The 18,363-nt window shown below is 34.9% G+C and overlaps 1 protein-coding gene across 20 annotated transcripts in view; it reads right to left on the minus strand.

Annotated features, from left to right (window-relative positions):
- NRXN1 (neurexin 1) overlaps nt 1-18,363 on the minus strand; it is a 1,133,364-nt gene that overhangs the window by 326,585 nt on the left and 788,416 nt on the right. For all 20 annotated transcript variants that reach the window (XM_025353854.1, XM_025353853.1, XM_025353851.1 and 17 more), the window contains one exon: nt 2,412-2,593. In XM_025353854.1, coding sequence (XP_025209639.1) covers nt 2,412-2,593 — 182 coding nt within the window. The remainder of the gene's footprint in view (nt 1-2,411; nt 2,594-18,363) is intronic.

Raw genomic sequence — 18,363 nt, forward strand, 5'->3', positions numbered from 1 at the left:
ATATTCCGGAGGCTGAGGCAAGAGAATAGCTTGAACCCAGGAGGCGGAGGTTGCAGTGAGCTGAGATTGTGCCATTGCACTCCAGCTTGGGCAACAAGAGCAAAACTTCATCTCAACAACAACAACAACAACAACATGGAAAGAAGTGACTTATCTCTACATAAAAGATTTGTTGAGTCTCTAATGTCTAATCACCTCTTCTAGGCAATGGGAGAAACAAAATTTTACTTGACCAGATTTCAAATAAGACTGAGTCCCATTAGTTGATAAGGAGTGGGTAGGGCTGACACACAACAGTATTTGGGAAGCCCAGGAGGACATGGTTTACCAGCAAGGGAGATTTTGAAGATACCAAGTCCAAGAGAAAGGGTGTGTAGAGACATGCACTGAATCCAAAGAGAATGACCAGGCAAGACCAAGAGAGGAGATTCAGAAAGAAGAAGGCCTTCACAGTGCAGCTATCAGAAATCCATGGCTGGTAAAGGAGATATGGAGGTTATTGCGCTAGAATGGATGCTGAGAAAGTCAATTATTTACTTATGATAGGACCTTGAGACCACATTTGACCAGCACTAGAAAGAAATACCTATTTTTATAGTCTAAAACTTTTTGACCATAAAATAAACAACAGTGGTTTGAGTAATTCAATAACATAGCCCCTTGTGACTTGAGAGTGATCATTGTAGAACCTTTTCTCAGAGTAAAAGTGTAATTGGTTATGGATCAATAAGTAATTTCTTTTAGAAGCAAAAGATTCTTGTTTTCATTTTTATTTATTTATTTATTTTTTGAAGTAGCAAAGCTCTTACATCAGAACTGAGCACATACATTTTGAAAGTTGAGATTGCTCTAAGCAGTAAGATTCCTTACCGTACTAGTGAAATGTATCTTAACTGACCATTTATTTATGATGCCATAAAAATCCAGATGCTCTTAATTTTGATTGTTACAAATTTGCTAAAAGGCACCTGAAATTACCTTTCCAGGGTTCCCCTTTTGACAACTACATTTTAAATTGAAATTTTACTATGGTCCAATAATGGCTGTGCTGAGGGGTTTTGTTGTGTTTTTCAAGATTACCAATGAATTCAGCCCTTGTGGTCAGTGTAAACTCCTACACAGCTTATTGGAAATTCCAGAATTCTAAGACAAAATTAAGATTAAGAAAACAGTTTAATAAAAACAGAGGATGAAAAACTTGTAAAAGTTTGTGCTAATGTACTTTAGTGTTTCATGTTTTTCTTAATTATTTTAGAACTAGTACCCAATGGCCACATTCTAACAGGAAAGAACATGATGACCTAGTCAAATGTCCTTTGGAGCGTGAGTACTGATAGAAAGAGAACTTACAGGGATAGACAAAACAAAATAGAACAAACTTCCATTGTTGCTTAATGCATGGGAAATAAACTGAATCTCAAGGATAAAAAAGAGGATGGGGAGACTTACATGCTTTTTCTGAAATCTTCTAAAAGATACATTTTAGACCAAGAACTATGATAATAAGAATCCTTTAGAAAAGTTTTTGAATGTGTGACACACTATGATTTTTTGGATATATCAATAAAATATTAATACCTCTTAACAATAAAAGACACTGTGCTTCTTTACAAATAATGTGAGAAAATGAAGATTTAAAGAGTTTCAACCATACTCATTAATAATTTTTAATATTCAGAGAAAGAAGAGAGGTCCCTGAACCCTAAAGTTAATTATGGCAATTTTCAAAGGAAAATGAAGCTTTTCATTCATGACTACTCTTTGCCATCTATTATACGCTGAGTAAATTACTGTGGGAAGCTTACAACTTAGAGAAAAGAGAATGGGCCCAGGATGTAAGTGGTAATTATGAATCAAAATATATTTTCCTGACACTTATGTATCAAAATAAGTACAAAATGGCACAGAAACAATCTTTTTGCCATCTTCTTTCACATCCCCAAATACCTTAAAGTATCCTTTCCTTCCTTTTATTTCATGTAGCTTCAGATAAGTACTTTCTCTAGTGAGCAAAGAAATAAAGACAGAATCCAGATCTTTGCATGTCACCAGTATTACAACCTCCTGCTTCCAGCCAGATGGTATGGTATCTCCTCCTGGGCAATAACTTATTTTATTCATTTGGCAAGTCTGCCTAAAGACACTAAAATCACTCCAAAATTTTTTTAAAAATTATTTTGAACACAGAATTAACAGGAATTCACACTCCAAAAAAAAGTTTACATTGCAAAGAACGTGATTAACAACAGCAATAGGTATGTGGTCTTATTTCCTCTAGATTGTATTCATATTTCCTATAACAAAGTACTGGTTTCTGGGGGAAGGAAGCGTCCAAGAGGCAAAATTATAAATTCTTTACAAAAAGTTAACAGTAAAAAGTAAAAGCTGAATCTTATCCAAAAAGTACTTACTATATGCAGTTCTAGGTAGTCACCCAAGCCTGAAGAACTGTCCACTCGCACCAATACTGCTTCTTTCTGAACAGTGCTAAACCCTATGGCCAGTCTGTCTGCTCGTGTACTGGGTCGGTCATTAGGAGGCCACTTATACGTGATTTGTCCACCACCTTTGCTAAAGATATACGTTGTCCCAGCTGGAAAACAAAAACCAAAACCAATTAGTCCAAATACATCAAGTCTGCACATTAGTAAGGCATGTTATATTGATAGTACAGTATCAACTCTACACACAAAACTATGACAAAGCAAATTACAGATTTCAATCAAATGTGCTCAGGAAAGTGGACTGAGTTGTTTTAAAAGAAATAGAGAGGTAGCTCAGTTTTTAATACACTGATTAAATTTACCAGCAGGTGTCTCAGAACAAATAGTAGGTTACTGTGTTTCCCATGGAGTTGGACAAGAATGGAATGGAATGAGGCTTTATTTCTTCCCCCCAGTTTTTAAGAAAGAGTTTCGTAGAAAACATTGACTGGATGCTTCCAAAAAGCAACAGCAACATATATCAACTTGGTATTGAAACAGGAGCTGCATGCAGATGTGACAGTGTCATACAGCACCGTGGAGAAAGTCGCAACAAATGTGCTAGGAATATAACTTTTATGGAAAAAGGATCTACTTACATGTGACAGATAACTAATGGATGAAAAGCCACAAGCCCCAGTAGCCATGTCAAGAAAATACAGCTAATAGATCTCATCCCTAAAAGTCAAGTTTTACTTAACAAGCAACATCTAGTAGCTGTCAAACTATTCAGAATCATAAAAAGACCCTCATCCTCTGCCACCCCAAGGTGAATACAAGCCTTATAGCACTGAGAATCATGTCACGGACTCATTCTGTGAGTGTTCAAGTTTTACCTTATGGTGGTCCTGTCAGTAAATTATCCAGCTTAATTGAAAAGAGTTGTTTTCAAACAATTTATTCAGCATTTGATATAGTTTGGCTCTGTGTCCCCATTCAAATTACGTCTGAAATTGAGATAATTTCAGATCCTCATGTGTTGAGGGCAGGGCCTGGTGGAAGGTGATGGGATCATGGAGCGGCTTTGCCCATGCTGTTCTCATGATAGTGAGTTCTAACAAGATCTGATGGTTTCATAATTCCTTGACATTTCCTCCTACACACACTTCTGTCTCTCCTGCTGCCTTGTGACAAAGGTGCCTGCTTCCCCTTCTACCATGATTGTAAGTTTCCTGAGGCCTCCTCAGCCTTGCAGAACTATGAGTCAATTAAACCTTTTTTCTTTATCAATTACCCAGTCTCAGGGAAGTTCTTTATAGCAGTGTGAAAACGGACTAATAGAGCATTTGATGCACTAAAGTCTTACCTCAATGCATCATTCAATGGCCATCCATTTTGTTTCTATTCTTTTGAGGGCCTGGATAGAACCAAAAGGTGAAAAAAGAATGGATTTTCTCTCTTTCTTCTCCTGACTGCTTAAAATGGGACATTGTTCTTTCCCTGCCTTTGCAGTTTCTTGTTCTCATGCCTTCAAACCTGGACTGAAATCTACATCATTGTTTCTCCAGTTCTCAGTCCTATGATCTACACCCATAGTTTTTCTGGTTCTCCAACTTGCAGACAGCAGATCATATACGACTTGATCATATATACATGATCATATATAATAAGAGAGAATATTAAACATCTTGTATTTATAGAAAAATATCTGGTACCAAGAGTAACATTTATGTGCAAAAGTTGTGTGTACAGCAGTATGTTTTCAAGATACCTATACATTGAATTGCTACGATTACCAAGTTTACCAGTTAAATGGAGATGACCTACTATCACATTTGTGTACATTTAATTAAACAGCTGACAATATTGATTTTGTGGCCATTTTTGGAGGTAACTCTTCTTTGTTTTCAGTTACAGACATTTCCATAGGCCTTTGAGAAACTCCAAAGACCTCTGCAATATGCATAGTGTACCTGATGCTTAAATAGGCCTTGGTATATAGACCTCTTCCAGAAAACATGTTAGGAGAAAATTGAATGCAAAAGTGATAAACAAGAATACTGTTAAAATGGAAAGGTATAGAGGCTGTGCCCTTCTCTATTAATTTTTGTGGATAGCAATGCATGAAAATAGTTTATCTCTTTCAAGTGAGAAAAGGTAAACCATATTTCAAAGGCACCAGTCAGTGCACAAAGAAAATTCAGAATATACAGAGTATATATCAGAAATGCTTGGGCTTTCCTGAGCCACTTATGTTCTACAGCAACAGAAGCTTTTTCATCATCATCTTTATAGGCAAGTACTATTTGAGAAATATTTTTCTGCCTGGTAACTTTTGCAAATGATTAAGTATTAACTTTTCTAGTGAAGCCTATTGTTGATAAAAATAGGACAAGAACATATAAAAGTGGAGACAGCTTTAAAAGGAGGATGTAGTGGTTACCTCTGAGTACTGATACTCAATAATTAATTTATTTTCTGTTTTCAAATTAACTTTGTTCTCTAATGACTATATATATTATGTGAAATAAGAAAAATATTCAAAACTAGAGATCCTATTTAACGATATAAAACAACACAAATATAAGAATTCCGATGGTTTCAGAATTATAAGTGTGAGGTAAGCATTATAAAACAACATTGCATAGTAATTTTTAACTTTAAAAATAACATTCACAATTTAAAAAAATTCTTATCTCCTTACGTATGGAACATAGGGCAGACATTACTTCCATGCTATATCTGAGGAAATTTAGTCATAAGGATTAACATGCGATCTAAGGTTGCAAACTTGATTAATTGGCAGAGTTGGTATAAAACCCATATCCTCACTCCTATTCCAGTATATATATATATTTATGACAGAAATATTTCTGTTATCATAACCAGGCAGTCAAGAAAAAGTTAATTGGATGTCAGTCTGAATTTATCAAGGCCAACTGTTTTCATATTCTAATGTCTTATATCCATAAAGTGACATTTGCTCTTCATTATCATATACTTTCTTTTCACCTCACGATACTTTTAAAAAGAGAAAAATAACATGTAAATGTAAAATGACAGAACATTTAATATATGTAGATTAACATTTAGTTGGGGTGCACTTCCCAAACCTATGAAACTACAAAAGTTTCCAGCTCAGTTACAGAACTTGTGGGTAGTAATTTGAAGGTTTATATTCTCAGTAAGATAAGTGTCACAATATAAACACCATTACTCAAGATTTGATTTCATCTCAGATTTTAACCTTTTTCAGTGAATGTAAAACTTGATGACTACAAAGAGATGAGCTAACCTGTCCTGTTTAGAATGACTTTACAGTTTTTTAGGTTTCACCAAAACAAAGCAAAAAAAAAAATTACAACTACTGTGTTTCAAACATTGTCATTATATCTAGTTTCCTTTTTTTCCCACCAGATATATCCAGAAAGCAGTCTTTCTAAATTTTTCTTCTGTATACATGGTAGTGCATTGTATTGTACTAATCAGCACAATTTTATAAGCAAGGAAATTAGATATCCAGTCCTTCCTCAGCTCTCTTCTATATACTTTTATAAGCACTATGGCTTTTTTTTTTTTTTAATTAACTTTGCATCAAACTTTACAAAATCTCCTATATTCTTAAAGCCCTCTTTTCATTGAGCTAGAAAATTACTCTCACAATCAAATATAGTAAGTTAGATTGTTTAAAGTTTCAAAATCTACCTCCTTTAACACACATCTTTCTGAACCAAGGACACGTTGTACTTACTGAAGCAGAATAGCTTAGAGATTAGAATGTAAACTCTAGACTCGGAGAGATCTGGGTTCAAATTCCAACTGTGTCATTTGCTAGCTACGTAAACTTGGTAGCCGTTTATTCTTTAATGGGATTCCTATTTGGAAAAAGATGGGGATAGCAATACTATCTTATAGAGCTCTATCAGAATTAAATGAGATATTACAAAGTAACATTTAGTCCATTTCCTGGTATATGATAAATGCCTAATAAATTTTAGAGAGAATGGGTGTCATGCATGAGGGCAGTTGTGTGTGTGTGTTGTAAAAATATAAAATAATGAACACTGTAACATTGTTTTATTTTAATATGAAAGCCTTTAAAAAAAGTTGGACATATTTCAAAGTTGTGTCCAAATCAAATGACTTTCAAAAATGACATTTCTACCTTGTAACTTTTATTAAACTTTTCAATATTTCATAGCATGGATTAGAACTTTTATGTAAACTCATTATATTATTATTTATGTTCAGTAATAGTTGACAGTGGAAGGGATATTAAATTGTATCACATGGGAGCTTTCATGAGAAAAAGAATATTAGTTCATCACCATAAAACATCCAGCATAGTAAGATTTATAGCATAACGCAAAAAAAAAAATCACCTGACCATTACATAAAGACCAAACTTACAAAAAAAAGAAAAAACCTGCTAGCTAGCTTTTTAAAAATTTTATCTTTAAAGAAACATGTTTTATTTTACTATATGAGTGAGTTAAATATGCAGTGGTAGTTACATCTTAATCACAGTTCCAATATAGAGAGGAACTTAGAGGAATGTGTCACCTTTATTATTTATGCATGTTTCTACATGGCAAACACTACCACATCAGTACCATGTCTACTAATGGATTTACTGCAAATTAACCTTGACATTCATCAGATCACTGAATGTGTGAATGACTGAAATTTAAAGTGGTTTTCAGCCATCTCCACATTTAAGCTGTGCAGCAAGCCTCTATTACTCACTCTAAATTCATTCACAAAGTTGGCTCTATCAGACACGAATTTAGCAATGTCAACATACTTTACATTCCAATAAATGTTTGTAAAAAATATACATGGGCTCCCATATCTCTTGCTTAAACTGCCTGTGATGTTATAATAAGGGAATATTTTTAGATCTTATTGAACATGCTATTTACATATAGGGCTCTCTCCCCTCCCGTTCTTTCTTGCCAACTGTCCCTTGCCTATACGTGCCCACTTCAGCCTCACGTCAATTCTGCAAAGGCTAACATTTTCCCTTACATAGACTGAACATTTCTGAAAAGGGAAACCAATCAGCATGTACAGGTACGCTCAATTATTGGTTGCTCTGGATCCTTGCTACATGAACAATAATATAATTAACTTCGGAGTAGATTAGCTTCTAACTCATAACATAAGTATATGAATAAAAGGTTACATTTTGAAAGCTTATAATTCTTCCAATGTCATCTTGTAGCCAACACGAAACATTCAGGCAATTATGTTTCTATTAATAAATGTAACAGGGATATCACACTTCCTTCAGTGAAAGTTTACAGTAAAAGCCAGGTAGTCAGATGAATATTAAAAGTAAAGCATTTATAAGTAAGGGGAACCTTTATCTTCCTACAACCTTTCCAGATGCTGTTGCTAATTTGAAATTTTCTGGACAATTTCTACCTATATGGAGGAATTCTTTGGCTTAAAGTTCATAAAAAGCAAAAGCACTGAGACCACATTGTACGCAAAAAGAGTTTTAGATCAGGGCAACATTTCTAAACTGATGAAACAGAATCTTAACAATCACTAAAACAATAACAAGTAAATACACTTTAGTTTCTTTCTGAATTATTGTAAGTTCTTTGTAGAATCATAAGGAATTATTTCATGAAACCGAGCACTATAGGTTCTTAAGTCCTAAAATTTCATATAGGCATATGAAAAATTCAGAAAAAGTGAACATTATCTTAGGAGAAATTAATGGAATCAAGTAATGAGTTTCTACCTATAATATTAACCACTTCTAGATTTAAAAATTAATTACTATAATTACTAATATTGAGAAGTAAGACACAGCCCTCAATGTTACATATGCATGTAAGGGTGCAAAGACAAAGATGCTAGGAAAAGAAAAAGAAAATATGGACTATATATCATAAATTAAGACTTCTGGTGGGAGGGGCAGACTACAGAATTGGCAAATGTGTTATAACTAGCTAAAGAGACTGGAGAATTAGACAGATTTTTAATCATACATATTTAAGAAAGAGGATGGGAATGTTCTTTATAAACGAAAGAAGGCAAGAAACATGGCATGTCACAGAAATGGTTTAGACACAGGTCCCATATTCTCAATCAGGTTGAAACAAAATATGTCCAGAAGAATTTAGATAATTCCTAAATAACGAAAGCTTTTTGGAAACAGTTAAGGACGATATTCAAGACAGCAACATAGGTCAACAGATAAAAAGTTACAAACTAGATAAGAAGAATCAGTTCTGGTGTTTTGTTGCACAGTAGGGTGACTAGGGCTAATCTTATTATATTGTAAATTTCAAAATAGCTAGGAGAGAGGATTTGAATGTTCTAACTACAAAGAAGTGATAAATATATGAGATGATGAAAGTGATAAACATACTGATTCGATTTTTACACAACATATACATGTATTAAAACATCGCTATAAGTGTGTACAATTATACATGTCAACAAAAACAAAACACAATAAGTAAATTTCAAAAAAGAGAGCAATGGGAAGTTTGTCATATATAGCAAGTTGTATGTTCTGTCAAAACTCTAGACTAAAGCATTTTTTAACTATTAAATTTTGTATTAAATAAAATTAAATTATTAAATTTTAAAGAATAGGTTGTTGACTACTTATTAAGTCGAATGAAAACTGAGCAAGACAGGGAGACTCAAACTTGTGAGCACACTATTTTCTTTCATTGGAATTTTACAAAAGTGATACTGTCTAGGGTCACTGTGCACACACTATTCCACCAAACACCAATCATAAATTTGGTTCAAGTTAATCCGAAAGATTCTGGAACTCTTGCAAATCAGACACTGTCATACCTTCAGTATCCATGAGGACTCATTAGGTGTTAACAATTAAGGTTTTCCAAATTTTTAAGGGGATCAAAGGAGGGTGAACCAGCTAGAATCCACAGTAGACGTGGGAAGTCTGAAAGCAGAATAGTATTCCTCTTCAATGAGCCAGCCCATATGAGATTAGGCTCTAACCCAGCTAAGATACCATTTAAGAAAACAATTCTGTGTGTTTACTCAACAAGAAAATTTAATCAAAATAAAGCAATTGAGAAAATGAAATAACTAAAAGTTACTGTGATTCCTATGAGGTCAAGAATCATTTCTCTCAAATATAATTTCAATAGTAATTATGCACTTCATTAAAAAATGTATTTGCCTCTACCTATTGGCCCAAAACTTTTCTCTAATAAAAATGTGTGATGTTTATAATAAGAGTATGCTACATGAAAATAAAGTATTCATTCTTCTAAAAACAAGTGTACACCACTTTAATAAGGGAAATAATTATTTAAAATGTAAATAGATCCATGGCTCACCTATCTTGTCAATATCTTAGACATTTATTCAGAAACACCACCAATAGCAGCAAAGACTGCACACTGGAAAATCAAATAGACACCATTCACATAGAATGAGATGTTAATGACGTTCATTGGTGTAGTATAAAACTATGACTCTACATAATCGATGATCAATGATTGATAGAGATTGTGCTGATTTGAATAAGTTATTCTCTCTTTCTTCTGACATTATAAGGGCATTAACTAAAATAGAAAACATTTCTAAGCCTTCCTATCTCTTGGTTTGCTGATAAGCGCCAACTCTGTGAAAGGAGCTATGAATATAAATTCAAAAACAGCCTTTTCTCTTCAGCAGATAGGATCTGTGCATTAAAGGTAAATAAATATCAGGGCAAAATAGTTTGTGTGAGATGCCAGACAAATGGTGGTGTTTTGTTGCACATTATGGTGACTATGGTTAATATTATTGTATTGTAAATTTCAAAATGGCTAGAAGAGAGCATTTGAATGTCCTAACCATGAAGAAATGACAAATATATGAGTATTTGACAAATATTTGACAAATATATGGTATTCAACCATGTCATCATCTGTTTTGTATTTTTAAACTGTCTTTTAAGAAGGTGATAATATTAAAAGTACTGGTTAATGAAAACCTTAAAATTATCTGAAAAAAAGATAAGAACAATCTATGTGTGTGTGTGTGTGTGTATATATATATATATATATATTTTTTTTTTTCAGGTCAGAGTCATGTAAGTAGTTGAATAGTTTGAAATAATGTTCAACCCAATGAACACTATTTTTAAAAATGTATGCAATAAGTGGTCCACTTAGTGGTATCTTTGCAATGTATTTTCTTTTAAAATCTACTTATTATTTTCCTGGCAAATGTGTCATTTAGAAGTATCCCCTCCAGGAACAGTTGAGCTCAACAGTTTGAGCTGCCTAGTGAGACAAACTTGTTTTGAGATCAAATTCAAAGTCCTGGGAACCACTTAAAAGGCTCTTGGTCCAGGTTACCTGGCTGAGTAGAAAAACAAGTAAGCAATAGACCTTTTGCCAATCAGATTAGAAAAAAATTCCATAAAGACAGTAAAGTGATCTAGAGTTAAAAATAAAACAAAGCAAAGTAATTCCACAACCAAAAATCCTAAGAACATCAAATGCTTATGTCTTCCCTTCTGAAACTAGGCTCCCTCCAGCAGTAGGCGAACTTTATTAAAAAGTCTATGGCAAGTAACTCAGTAATCAATTTGTATTAAAGCTATAGGCAGCAGGGATAGGAAGAAAAAGAATCACATCATCAGGAACTTTAAGAAAAATCTTATTTTGAAGAGCATAACCGAAGTGTGTATGTTCCTAGTAAATCATAAAATTATTAGCTGGTCGGTAGAAGTTGCAGTTGCCTAGTGATGTCCTTCAACTTACTTATTTCAAAGGTTAATTGTGAAAATGGTTTTCATCAGGATTCAGGAGTCGACAATTTTCTTTACTGAAATTATGGTCTAAAAAATGTCCAGCTTAAAAAAAAATGATATAGACATAGAGTTACTGCTCAAATACTCTTGGAGAAAAGTGAGTAAACTTTTCCACTTACAAATAACAAAGCTGAGGCACAGAGAAACCAAGTGTCTTCTCAATGTCAAACAGATGGGTGCAGGCTTGTACTTAACTCTATTCTTAGTGATTTTTTTTTCTATACAACAAAAAGCTAAGCTCAAATGACTAATTCTTATTTAGAAAAATAAATTTTAATTCACAAATCAAGGTCTCATTTCAATCATTTTAGAGTTGTTCTAATGATGCTTCCCTAGTCTGATTTGGGGAAAGTTTCTATAATGACACTTAACAGAAATGATTCACTCACATTCTGACATTCTTAGAGTCTATCCTGAATCTTGAAAAGGTGTGAGGTATCTGCAATGCTTTATTGTAACCATCCTCTCCAAGCAGCCATCCTGGCCTTTGGCTTATTCTGAAGCTTCTAAATTGTGGACCAAAGATGCAGAAGACAGATTTTCCTTATTATTACCATAGTCACTTTTATTCTACACCAGAAAGGCTTTATGACTTTTTGGCAGTGGCACTTCTTTTTGTCCTTAGCAATGGAATTAAATCCTTAATACAAAATAATAGGTATTTATTTTGAATTATTTGCATTGCATATTTAAATAGAAGGGACCATGTGAACAATAAAATTTGTAATAATTTTAGTCTAAAACCAGAACCTTAACTTTTGTTTATTTTCTGATCTTAGTTCCACTCATTTGTCTTCTTCCTGCCTATCTGCTATACTTAAGTCATTCTTTACCTGACTAGGCTCTCATTAAAACCATTTACTAGTTATTTTGGACTGGGACTAAAGGAAATACTAGTTTTTGACTCAGAAATTATCTCAGACTAAGCTCTAACTTTATTACCTAGGCATTCACAAATGCAATACACATTCTCCTCTCAAAGTCACTTTTACTTCTGCTGGTTTAGGCTTCTCTGCTGCACCTTGATTTCTTTTGTCATGCTTCCGACATTCATTCCAGCCAAGGTTAATTCTCTCCTTTCAACATCCACGAATGTATTTCTAATTTCTGAACTATTATAATACATAAGAATTGTCTCTTATTGAAATTTCCATTTTAAAAAGTATGCATCCTGAAGAAAGGGATCTTGCTTTAATTCTTGGTATCCTTATCAAAAATTATGTGCTTTTATTCACTTACTATTTATTAATAATGACCTAATATACTCCTCAAGCTACGTCAGGAGCACTGATTCAATGATGAATACCATAAGACTCCAGCTTCTGAAACAAGTATAGCAAGGATTTATTTATGTGATCCATCCCACGCCTACATCCATCAGCAAGATGGAGTATCTGCAGCTATATAAGAAATCGGAATGATTTCACCTAATATGACAATCTCAGATAAGGACACAGAATGCCTAAATTATCCTGATAAGAAAAATCATTGTTGACTTAGTTATACCTGGGTAAGAAACAAGTATTATGAAGAGTCATGGGACTCCTCAACCTGGCAATGGTGATCACATGCAAAGGAGCACCAGATCTCACAGTTGGCTTGAATAACATAGCCCAAAATTCTGCATGTTTTACAGGGAAAAGCTGGATATACCTTGCTAGTCCTCAGGCTTTAATGATTTATTAACACTCTGGCAGACAGCACCTTAACCAGGTGATCAAAGCTAGCATCACCAGTAATGAGACATATCAAATTCAGGTTCTCCAAATACGGCACACTGAGAAGGACACTGCAACATTCTGTGCTATTTTTGGCAAAAATTCATAGTCTCAGTTTTAGTTTTCCAAAAATGCATAGTCTCAATTTAATCATTAAAAAGTATCTAACAAACCCAAATTGAAGGACATTCTGGAAAACAACTGGCAGCACTCATCAAAAGTCGAGGGCAGGAAACAGAGAAAGACTGAAGAACTGTCCAAGATTAGAGAAAACTAAGAAGATATGACAACTTGATGAAATGCAAGATCCTGGCTTTGATAGTGGACCACAGAAGAGGGCATTAGCGGGACAATTGGCAAGGTTTGATTAAGCTCTGACTCTTAGTTAATAATACTACATCTTAATTTACTGGTTTTAATCATTGTATCATCGTACTCTGGTTACATAAGATGTTAACATTTGTGGGAGCTAACTGAAGACACAAGAAGCCTCTTCTAATTTTTTATAACTTTTTTGTAAAACTAAAATTTCAAAATAATTTTTAAAGATAAATATATTAGTCATGAAAAACAATTTAGAATCCCTCTCGCTCTCTCTCTTTTTTTTAATTGAGACAGTCTCACTCTGTCACCTAGGCTGGAGTTCAGTGGCTCAAACATAGTTGATTTGCAGTCTCAAACACCTGGGCTCAAACAATCCTCCCATCTTAGCCTCCTGAGTAGCTGGGGCTTCAGGCACATGGCCACCAGGCTTGGCAAATTTTTAAATATTTTCTTAGAGATAAGGTCTCACTATGTTTCCTAGGTTGGTTTCAAACTTCTGACCTCAATAGATCTTTCTGCCTTGGCCTCCTGAAGTGTTGGGATTGTGAGTGTGAACTATAGTGTACAATTCAGAATCTTGAATAAGATGCTTGCCCATGGGAATCTACGCAAGAGAGGTAGCTTGAGAAACATCTAACTCTTGAAATGAAGTAGAGTTTGAGATTTTGTTTGGCTATAAAAACAGGAGAGCATTTAGAGGTAGGCAGAAAACATTTAACTTTTGTTCTGCCTAATAAATTTGCTTAATGCAAAGCTCTTTGTAAATAAATCACTATTAAGTCTTTAAACTGAACATATTCTAAAAACGCAAAGTTAAGCCGGGCGCGGTGGCTCAAGCCTGTAATCCCAGCACTTTGGGAGGCCGAGACGGGTGGATCACGAGGTCAGGAGATCGAGACCATCCTGACTAACACGGTGAAACCCCGTCTCTACTGAAAAATACAAAAAACTAGCGGGGCGCGGTGGCGGGCGCCCCTAGTCTCAGCTACTTGGGAGGCTGAGGCAGGAGAATGGCGGGAACCCGGGAGGCGGAGCTTGCAGTGAGCGGAGATCCAGCCACTGCACTCCAGCCTGGGCGACAAAGCGAGACTCCGTCTCAAAAAAAAAAAAAAAAACACCAACCCCCCCCCCAAAAAAAAAAACAAAAAAAAACGCAAGTTAAAATAGAAATTGCCTAAGTAGAGTAGTCAAATCAGGGATCAGTTCACCCAATAAGACACATAACTTATTCATTCATTTAATTCTTTTATCAGAATATGTCATTGTAAATATCATTGAAATTCTTATGAAATGTTTTCCAGTCTTAAAACCATGTAGATACATAGTCTTAAGTTAGAATACATTTTTCATGTCTTGTAATTAGAACTTCTTCACATTAGTGTGAGCTAATTCCTTCCATAAATTTGGAATCTAAGAGGGAAAGCAGTGTAAACAAATACTTGTATATGTAGAAATTGGCATACATTTTGGGCTGGGTAGAGTGGCTCACACCTGTAATCCCAGCACTTTGGGAAGCCAAGGCAGAAGGATTCCTTGAGGCCAGGAGTTTGAGACTAGCCTGGGCAATACAGCAAGATCCTGTCTCTACAAACTTTTTTTTTTTAGCTGGGTGTGGTGGCACACGTCTGTAGTCCTAGATACTTGGGAGGCTGAAGTTGGAGGATCACTTGAGCCCAGGAATTTAAGGCTGCAGTAAGTTGTGATCATACCACAGTATTCCACCCTGGACAACAATGTGAGACCCTGTCTTAAAAAAAAAAAAAAAAAAAAAAAAGAAAGAAAGAAAGAAAAAGAAAATAAATATTGTGGCTATGAGGAAAAAGATCATTCAGAAGGCAGGGGATGGTGGTAATTATGGAGGAAGGACTCACATCTTTTCTAATAAAACAAGACAAAAAATCATGTGATAGATCATTTTTAGAAGTTTCTTGAAAGTTTAAAAGCCAGATAGCTTAGAGAGGTGGCAGGGAAAAAACTCTAACTCAAATTAATGGTGGGGAATTTTCACTCAAACAAACAAATCAACAAAAAACAATGCAGAGACAACAGCAGAAATATATTGCTGGAGACAGAATACAAAGGCAATAAAATAGTATAATTTAAGAATAAAAACATCTGTATACTCAATAAATACTAATTAAGCATTTACTATGTATGAAGCACCATGCTAGATCCTGGTGATGATAAAAAAAGTGTGACATAGCTATGAAATCCAGCGTTTTCCCAACTATCATGACCCATCCAAACACGTCATTTCTTTCCTTTTTTTTTTTTTTTTTTTGAGATGGCCTCACAGTGTTGTCAAGGCTGGACTGCAACGGCGTGATCTCAGCTCACTGCAACCTCTGCCTCCCGGGTTCAAGCAATTCTCCTGCCTCAGCCTCCCAAGTAGCTGGGATCACAGACACACACCACCATGGCTGTCTAATTTTTATATTTTTAGTAGAGATGGGGTTTCACCATGTTGGCCAGGCTTGTCTCAAACTCCTGACCTCAGGTGATCCATCTTCCTCGACCTCCCAAAGTGCTGGGATTACAGGCATGAGCCACCGCGCCCAGCCCAGATTTCATTTCTTGAATTTCTCTTTCATATTTCCATTCTTATGACCCTTCTCATCAAATTAAAAATAAATAAATAAATAAGTTTTCTAATAAATACTTTACTGACTGACTTGCTTTACTGACCTGCTACCTTCTCACCTCTTAATTTAAATCTATTTTACAAACTAACATCAGTTTATTTTTTGAAATATTATTGCTAGTTGTTTCTCTATTCAAAGACCTTCAATGATTAAGTGACTGTCTCCCAGATTAAGAATTTATGGTAACTTGGACTATCTCATATACAAACCAACCCTGTACTTCAAGCAGACTGGAGAATTCACTTGTCTCCCAAACACTCCCAAATTATTTTCATAGGAGATAAAATTTAACATGATTCTGAAAAGATAAGAGCAAATTTTGTTGGCAGGATTTTGATGAGGAAAGTCAAAAAGGCACAAATGGTTTTCAGGAGTAAGGTGTAGATCCGCTTATAGAAATGGAAAGTCACTTCTATATATATATATATATATATATATATATATATATATATATATTTAGCAGAAGCTGATGCATTTTTAAGGACCAGTATTTCTTATCTCTTTGTCTCTTGAATTAAATCCCCAGATTAATACAGAGCACAAATCATGTAGTAGAAATTAGGACTATTCAAGGTCAGTATTAAAAAGAGATTAGATAAGTTCTAGTATCTTAGTTTATTAAAAATTCTATGAAATGCAAATTTCCTTTAACAAAGAGTCACATAAATTCACTAATGTAGAAAAATGTAATATTAATGTCATAAGAAAGACTGCACTTAATAAGTGACTTGGTGATATTTTGCTATTTATCATAAATTGTGTCATTCTATCTTTATCGGAAATAAAACCATTTCTCATTTTTTTTTTAATTTAAATTTATTTTAAGTTCCAGGATACATGTGCAGTACGTGCAGGTTTGTTGCATAGGTAAACGTGTGCCAGGGTGGTTTGCTGCACATATCAGCCCATCACCTAGGTATTCAGCCCCACATGCATTAGCATTTATCCTGATGCTCTCTCACCCCCGGTCCCCTGACAGGCACCAGTGTGGTGAGTTCCCCTTCCTGTGTCCATGTGTTCTCATTGTTCAGCTCCCACTTATAAGTGAGAATGCACAGTGCTTGGTTTTCTGTTCCTGCATTAGTTTGCTGAGGATAATGGCTTCCAGCTTCATCCATGTCCCTGCAAAGGACACGGTCTCCTTCCTTTTTATGGCTACATAGTATTCCATAGTGTAACGTGCCACATTTTCTTTATCCGGTCTATCATTGATGGGCATTTGGGATGGTTCCATGTCTTTGCTGTTGTGAATAGTGCTGCAATGAACACAAGTGTACACGTATCTTTATAATAGAATGATTTATCATTCTTTAGGTATATACCCAGTAGTAGGATTGCTGGGTCAAATGATATTTCTGGTTCTAGGTCTTTGAGGAATTGCCACACTGTCTTCCACATTGGTTGAACTAATTTACATTCCCACCAACAGTGTAAAAGCATTCTTCTTTCTCCACAGACTGGTCAGCATCTGCTGTTTCTTGACTCTTTAATAATCACCAATTTGACTGCTGTGAGATAGTATATAATTGTGGTTTTGATTAACATTTCTCTAATGATCAGTGATGTTGAACTTTTTTTCATGTTTGTTGGCCGCATAAATGTCTTCTTTTGACAAATGTATGTTCATGTCCTTTGAATGTTTGTTTGTTTGTTTGTTTGTTTTGTAAATTTGTCTAGGTTCCTTGTAGATTCTGGATATCAGACCTTTGTCAGATGGATAGATTGCAAAAGTTTTCTCCTATTCTGCAGGTTGTTCACTCTGATGATAGTTTCTTTTGCTGTGCAGAAGCTCTTTAGTTTAATTAGATCCCATTTGTCAATGTTTGCTATTGTTGCCATTTCTTTTTATGTTTTTGTCATGAAATCTTTACCTATGCCTATGTACTGAATGGTATTGCTTAGATTTTCTTCTAGGGTTTTTACAGTTTTGGGTTTTACTTTCAAGTCTTTTTTTTTTTTTTTTTTTTTTACTTTTTTTTAAGTTTATATTTTTATATTTTAAATATATTTTGTCTTTTTTTGTTTTTTTTTTTTTTTTTTGAGACAGAGTCTCCCTCTGTTGCTCATACTGGAGTGCAGCAGTATGATCCTGGCTCATTGCAACCTCCGTCTCCTGGGTTCGAGTGATTCCCCTGCCTCAGCCTCCCAAGAAACTGGGACTACAGGCGTGTGCTACCAAATCCAGCTAATTTTTGTATTTTTAGTAGAGACCGGGTTTTGCCATGTTAGCCAGGCTGGTCTCAAACCCCTGACCTCTGGTGATCCACCCACCTCTGCCTCCCAAAGTGCTGAGATTACAGGTGTGAGCCACCACATCCAGCCCATTTAAATCTTCAATCCATCTTGAGTTAATTTTTGTATAATGTGTAAGGAAGGGGTCCAGTTTCGATTTTCTGTATATGGTTAGCCAGTTTTCCCTATGCCATTTATTAATTAGGGAATCCTTTCCCCAT

This window comes from Theropithecus gelada, chromosome 13 (assembly GCF_003255815.1).
Source record: "Theropithecus gelada isolate Dixy chromosome 13, Tgel_1.0, whole genome shotgun sequence".
Taxonomy (NCBI): Eukaryota; Metazoa; Chordata; class Mammalia; order Primates; family Cercopithecidae; genus Theropithecus; species Theropithecus gelada.